Raw genomic sequence first — 7500 nt, forward strand, 5'->3', positions numbered from 1 at the left:
TGAAGTATGGGTGCGATTAATGCACGGAGCACTAACCCTGAAAACGAGAGAGCCATAAAACCAGGTGAGAGAGTGTTCCAGACTCCGTACACGCCCTGGGAACCAGGACAAACAGATGTTCTGTGTCATGAAGGGACACCTAGATATAAGGACATGAGTGAATACCCACATCTGGAAGTATAAAATCGCAATCACGAGGATGTACGTTCTAGACAAACTCAGGCGCTATGGAGAAAGAAAAAAAATCATAGGTGTGATTTCTCTCACGGTCCCAGTTCTCTGTGTAATTACCCGACCTGTTGAGTGTTGTCCCTGAAACACTGAGAATTCGCTGGAGGATTCATGAAAAGCAGGGTCTGTATAACCTATAGTCAAGGTGCCCTTGTGATATTTTCAGGGCCGAGTCACACGAGTGAAATGCATCTTGCGAAGTAAATCTCATGCTGCCAACATCCAGTTCCTGCCATGGATCAACCTCCTAAAAATGAAAGGTCCGTTTAGTTAACATGCAAATGCATTTCTATTCGATAGCTAGAATTTAATGAATATTAAACGCAATTTCTGCGGTCTCAATTGAATGGAACAGGGACTGGGGCAGGGGTAGGCTTTTAGTAAGCAGAAATATATTTTTAAAAATCTTCCAGTTGCAATCGCACTGCTGTGAACGTGTATGCTGGCAGCAACCCGCTGCTTCTCGATTCGTTTCTGAAAGGAGTTTTTCACCTGATGAGGCTGCGCATGGCGTCCTGGTCACGGGCCGCGACGGTGCCGATCACTGTGGTGATGGGGGCGTTCTCGTGCACCTCAAACACGTACATGGACTCAGTAAAGACAGGAGGCTCATCCGCATCCTCCACCACGACCTTCACCACAGCTTGGTCCAGGAACGGCACTCCTGTCGTCGAGGAGCGGACGTTCGTCGCCACCACCGTCAGATTGTAAAACTTTTTGCTCTCAAAGTCCAGAGGCTGTGGGAAGTGAGAGAGAAATGCCTGTCGCTACCGACCGTGAAGATGCAGCGAACGGAGCAACACGGCAAACAGAAACGTTATTGGTGGCACTGAGCATGCGCCCACCTGAAGTGCTGGAAGGGGTATTAATCTGTGCTCTGAGACATCATCTGTTTCAGGTTCAGACGAGCCTGCGAATAGGTTAATCTAATAGAATCACCACGATTGCATTGCAAATTGTTAAGCAATCATGAAAAATATAATTTGTATGTTTGTGTTTTCTGAAAACAAAATTATCCTTGCCTACGACACCGTGATGTTAGCATAGTTAATGTGTTCTCCCAGGCAGTGATCCAGTGGAGAAATATTAGTGGAGAAATATTATTGAAGTTTCAAGTAAAAGCAATTTGGGGCGTCATTTGTGGTATTGTACGAAGAAGGCAACTGAGATTAAACAAATCCACGCAGTCTCAGCTCGAGAAGTTGTAGTTCCAGGACGGACTCAGAGAGGTTTTTTTATTCTTATTTTTATACAACCTCCTTCCTCAGTATTTACCACATGTAAAATGTCAAAGATAAACCGTCTGCTTCCTCTGTGGCCACAGACTAACGCTCATATTCCAGATCACCCCGGGCCCCTGCTGAACTGCGGGACTAATGGCTTGGAGTCACAGCCCTACTCCATCAGTGGGATTTATAGTGAAGTCTGCTCTCAACCAGGCTGCGGGAGAACAGAGCAGGCAGCCAGCTTGCAGAATTAGGGATAGTACAAAATGTGCAATTTACCGCGTGTGCTTATGTTTTAAAATAGGCCTGGCTCGTCGAGGGTGTGTGTGTGTGAGTGTGTGTGTGTGTGTGTGTGTGTGTGTGTGTGTGTGTGTGTGTGTGTGTGTGTGTGTGTATGTGTGAGGGTGTGTGTGTGTGTGTGTGTGTGTGAGCCAGGCAGGTGGGTGATGCAGAGCCTGGCATGCAGGTGGTGCTGTGATCAGCTGGTAGAGGAAAGTAGCAGCGATCTCTCTGCATAGCGTGGCTTTGAAGCTGCTCCATGCATCCAGCAGGGCTCACTTCCGTGTGTGTGGACGCACAGGTGTGTGTGTGTGGACACGGGTCATGAGATGTGGTAGGGAGGGTGATATTTTATTAAGCTGCTCCAGTGCCTTTGTGCAGGGAACAGTTGTGCACGGCACGGTTAATAGCCTGATCCTGTTTAACTGAAGCAGAAGCCTGTTACCCACACTGACGTTAAAAAAGGGCTCCAAGTTTGGCTTGCTTTGAGCCGTGTGCCCTCAGCAGATCCCCTTCTGGTCTTTCTCCTTTTATCATATCTGTAGAAAGGATGACTAAGGAGTATTATTGAATTTCACGTAGCAAGGAAGGGCTTGATCCTGAAGCTTAGCTTAATGTGGAAGGTTTCAGCAGGGCCATGCTCAGTGTTTAAGTGTCATCTGATCCCATGCAACGAGTCAGGTGGACCCACAGTGCTTGGCCCCACGTGCTCTCTCAGGAATCTTTCTTCTGAGGGGTTGATGCACGGCTGTCACACGCAAATCGACCTCGGCATTAGCCGCCAGTATGGGTACCCTGAAGACTCTGGCTGACGGCTGCTGTGGGGTGTGTGCTGGGTGGGGGCAGGTGTGTAGAGGTAGGTGTGTAGCGGCAGGTGTGTAAGGGCAGATGTTTAAGAACAGGTGTGTAGCGGCAGGTGTGTAGGGGCACAAACATGAAGCTGTTTGCTGTGCACACTGCTACCCCTCCAGAGCCCGGTGTTCGTGTGGGGACATAGGGCATTTTTAGAGACATCAAAGACTATTGTGTCATGATGGTGTGTGTGTGTGTGTGTGTGTGTGTGTGTGTGTGGGGTGGTAACCCTGTCCGCCTTCTCTACAGCCTGAGGGGGGATGAAAGCACACACCACCCCCACAACAAAGCTTTACTCCACTGGACACACAAACCCACACTGCCCACTTCCACTCTTCATCAATACATTTAACCTTTGATCACATGGACTTAACATTTAGCAGTAGCCCAACCCCTGTTTCTTTCTTTCTTTGTTTTTGATTGATTATTAAGGATAGCTGTGGTCAGGCCACTGCGCTTAACCTTCGTTGTGTGTGAAGTCCCAGGTGAAGGGATGGGGGTACGGATGTGTACCCACAGCCCTGGAAGCTGAACGGGGGGTTCAGTAAAGGTTAGGCATCCCATGTGGCTCTCTCGAACTCCTGCTCTGGCTGCGGGTGTGCGGGTTAGCGGGAGGAGGTTGCGGTGGCTATTTTTTCTCAAGCCATGCCATCCATCTGGCAATTAGCCACACAGCCAACAGGTTCCAGATCAGTGCAGTGGGAATGAGACACACGGAATTAACAGCAGATCTGAAATTCAACTGGACATAAAACTGTAGGTAAACTCTTTATGAGAGAGAGAGAGAGAGAGAGAGAGACGGAGATTCAAAATTGTAGTGAAGTACACAATGTTTCCACAGAAACAGGATGTTTGGGACAGAGCTCCTTCATCAGCTGTGTGAAGCACTTTGCTTGCATAGATGATGAAGGACCTCTGTCCCAAAAGTCCTGGAAACATTGTGTACTTCACTACAATTTTGAATCTCCATCTCTCTCTCTCTCTCTCTCTCTCTCTCTCTCTCTCTCTCCCTCTCTCTCTCTCTCTCTCTCTCTCTCCTTCTCACAGCGTGCATACATCATTCTTAGCATTTGCTTGTTAATGCTTCATTTATTGCAGAGGTTACATATCTGTGATTATGCTTGTTGTGTTTGTTTATTTATTTTTTATGGAAATTACAAATACAGACTACATAAAATATCAGTGGAGCTGACCTGAGTCAAATCAACCTGAATTCTTCTTTTTAGAAGATCATAAAAGCACAAATCCTGCCCCATATACACTGGCCCGTATTCACAACACCTTGCAGAAGAGAAGAGCTGATCTAAGATCAGTTCCTGCTGGTAAGATCAAAGCAAATAAGAGAGACACCTGAACCTAGATCAGCACTACAAATTTGAGAAGCTTTGTGAATACAGGCCAAATGTATTTACATTTAGTCTGAATATCAATAAAATTAGCCTTTGCCTAATAAAACCGCATAATTTAGTCATGTCATTTGCATACGTGGCATGCATAGTGGCAGTGTCCTGGTTTAACCATGTAGATGTCCTTGGCAGATTAAATATATTACACTGTATTTTAATCCTTAGTGAAGGCTCCCCATTTGCATACAATAACTATTCCGTATTCCACACAGCTGTGGTACAGCATGAGAGGGCCGTGCTGTGCTTTTTTACAACACCTCCAGACCCTGAGAAATAAAATATATTTGTGTTTCTTCATGAGGAGAAACATTTCAGGTGATTTTTGTTCCCTACAGATATCATGCCCACACACAAAGTTCTGGTAAAACATGATGTGAAAACATACCATCAAGTAAAGATGGCCACTCTTGTTTCCGTAGCCTTAAGGTCCTATAAAGAGTCCTGATGGCAAATCTTTTGACCCGTAAGCCTCCCTGTTCTCACCTTTTTAAGCGAGAGGATTCCTTCTTGGGTCGGAGAGTCAGTGATGATCTGAAACACATCTCTCTCGTCTCCTCCGACGATGCTGTAGGTGGATCTGGCATTCTCGCCGATGTCTCGGTCATTTGCCTTCACTCTGCCCCCCGGCTTCCCAATGCCGAGGTCTTCAGGAATGGTGAACTCATACGACCCTGGATTATGGAAATATTTCAGCATTAAATAAATGCAGCATTTGACACAATAATTCTTTGACTTATACTGTAAATAATGCCCTTTATAGTGGAGAGTTTCACCTTTTGAAAACTTTGGTGGGTTATCGTTGATATCGGTCAGTGTGATGGTGACCGTGGTGGTCCCCGACAGCCCACCCATGTGACCCCCCATGTCTTTTGCTTGAATGACAACCAGATATTCTTCCCTTAATTCCCGATCCATGCCAGCCAGTGCGACTTTGATGACTGCTGAAATCAGGAGGAGGAAAAACACAATGTTAGAAATATCAGAGCCTCTTAAGAGTGCTGGTTGTTGAGAAAGCTTGGAATATCACTCAGAAAACTGAGAAACCGGCTGAGCTGTTAAAGTTGTTTTAACTTCCCTTTGAATTGGACATTAATGATTTCCTGACCCATCTTTTATGAAGCCAATATTCCCAACTGAAATTTGTAAAAGAGAGTCTTGAATCAATGCCTAGATGCCTTTCTCAGTGGCATTGACTCAGTTGACTAATGATCTCAATGATTACCTTTATTTTACACTTTTTTCTGTTACCCTACGGACCGCCCACCAATGACCTCCGAGCCTTGAGATCTGCTGAAGGCTCTGGTGAAGGGAAGCTTTCAGTATGAGATATGAGAAGGTTTGTCTAAAGAGGAACTACAGATATGTCAGATGAAAATCTTGAAAATCTGCTTTAATTATGCACGTCCCCCAGCTTAATGTTAGAATCCATATCTGTATAGGAAGGAACACGAGACATCAGAACCCACTGAAATCCCCCAGAAGCTTGGCTGGACATGTGGCTTAAAGCATCAGAATTATTAAGTACAAATCATGATGGCTATCATAATTACAAAAATTTTTGTTATAATAATAATAATAAAAATAATTATATATATAAATAAATAAATAAATAAATAAATATATATATATATATATATATATATATATATATATATATATATTACACACCACCTTTATGCCAGATCAACTGTATTACAGCAGAAACTAACGGGCCAGCACTAACGGGCCAGTGTTTTGCTTTTTTGGCAGAATGCCTGGATTTAGTGGAAGGGAATTAGGAACAATATGCAGAAAATCAGCTGAGGTAGCAACTGAGTGGACACCAGGACAGCCTGTGAAGACCTGAGTGGACAACAGGACAGCCTGTGAGAAATGAGTGGACGAAAGGACAGCCTGTGAGAAATGAGTGGACGAAAGGACAGCCTGTGAGAAATGAGTGGAAAAAGGGACAGCCTGTGAGAAATAAGTGGACAAAAAAACAGCCTGTGAGAAATAAGTGGACAACAGGACAGCCTGTGAAGACCTGAGTGGACGAAAGGACAGCCTGTGAGAAATAAGTGGACAAAAAAACAGCCTGTGAGAAATAAGTGGACAACAGGACAGCCTGTGAGAAATGAGTGGACAAAAGGACAGCCTGTGAGACCAGCCACTGTAAAGAACTGTGAGGTCACACTGACATCATCAGACTGTACGTGTTTTACTATTCCACAGTCAGTGTTTTATTGTGTTCTATTGTACCATTAACTTGAGTATTTAAGCATCAGCTCACCAGTGTTATGTTCAATAAGTTCCTCTATGTTATTTATGGCTATATTTTTCTACCCAGCTGGAAGTAACAGAGTGTTGTTGTCATTTCAAACCGTTGACCCACTGCAGAAAGGTTTCGAACGCTTCCACATTGATCCCATTTCAACTCTGTTTTCTAATAGCAGCTAACAAAAACAGGAAGTTAAAACGCAGAAGAGCCATTCTAAAACAAAAATACTACTGTTCGTTTTTTACTATCAGCGTTCTACTGTTAGTGTTTTGCTGTAAGTATTTTATTGTCAGTGTTCTACCCCTAGTGTTTAACTGTCAGTGTTCCACTGTTAGTGTTTGACTGTCAGTGTTCTACGCCTTGTGTTTGACTGTCACTGTATTACTGTTAGTGTTTGACTGTTAGTGTTTACTGTTAGGGTTTAACTGTCAGTGTTCTACTGTTAGTGTTTGACTGTCAGTGTATTACTGTTAGTGTTTGACTGTTAGTGTTTACTGTTAGGGTTTAACTGTCAGTGTTCTACTGTTAGTGTTTGACTGTTAGTCTTTACTGTTAGGGTTTAACTGTCAGTGTTCTACTGTTAGTGTTTGACTGTTAGTCTTTACTGTTAGGGTTTAACTGTCAGTGTTCTACTGTTAGTGTTTGACTGTTAGTGTTTACTGTTAGGGTTTAACTGTCAGTGTTCTACTGTTAGTGTTTGACTGTCAGTGTATTACTGTTAGTGTTTGACTGTCAGTGTTTACTGTTAGGGTTTAACTGTCAGTGTTCTACTGCTAGTGTTTTACTCACAGCATTTTACTGTTAGTGACCTACCATCAGTGTTTTACCACTGGTATTCTACTGTGTTTTACTGCCAGTATTTTATTGTAGATGTTCTACTGTGAGGTCTTAGACGCTGTGGTCTTTTGGATCACGCATACAAAAGCCCCAATCATGATTCCCCTCCAGGCGGCTGTGAAAGGCCTTATAACTGGAGAAATTTCTTTTGTGTGTGTATTAATAAAAGAGACATAGAGTGATAGGGTGGGATGTACACAAAATAGAATCTAGTGTACAACAATGTACAAACTAGAATTATTCACTTTTGTTACTGGGACAATGTGAAAATAAAACATAAAAAATGAACAAAAAAATCCAAAGAGTTTATGGTTTTGATCATGAATGTCAAATTCCCAAGTTGGCATCTCTATTCTGTCACTCTATTCATTACTCACTGTCCCCATTAGTCCCGCCCCTGGAGTCTCGCCCC

At 43.7% G+C, this 7500-nt stretch overlaps 1 protein-coding gene across 2 annotated transcripts in view; it reads right to left on the reverse strand.

The window, feature by feature from the left end:
• The window catches only part of cdh8 (cadherin 8), a 77243-nt gene that overhangs the window by 15647 nt on the left and 54096 nt on the right, over positions 1-7500 (reverse strand). The window contains exons 5-7 of one of the 2 annotated variants that reach the window (XM_027024386.2): positions 4768-4932; positions 4478-4665; positions 724-968 (exon numbers count right to left, since the gene is read on the reverse strand). In XM_027024386.2, coding sequence (XP_026880187.2) covers positions 724-968; positions 4478-4665; positions 4768-4932 — 598 coding nt within the window. Of the gene's footprint in view, positions 1-723; positions 969-4477; positions 4666-4767; positions 4936-7500 lie in introns of both variants that reach the window. The other variant, XM_027024385.2, reaches the window with a different exon arrangement.

The sequence above is a fragment of the Electrophorus electricus genome, chromosome 21 (genome assembly GCF_013358815.1).
Source record: "Electrophorus electricus isolate fEleEle1 chromosome 21, fEleEle1.pri, whole genome shotgun sequence".
NCBI lineage: Eukaryota > Metazoa > Chordata > Actinopteri > Gymnotiformes > Gymnotidae > Electrophorus > Electrophorus electricus.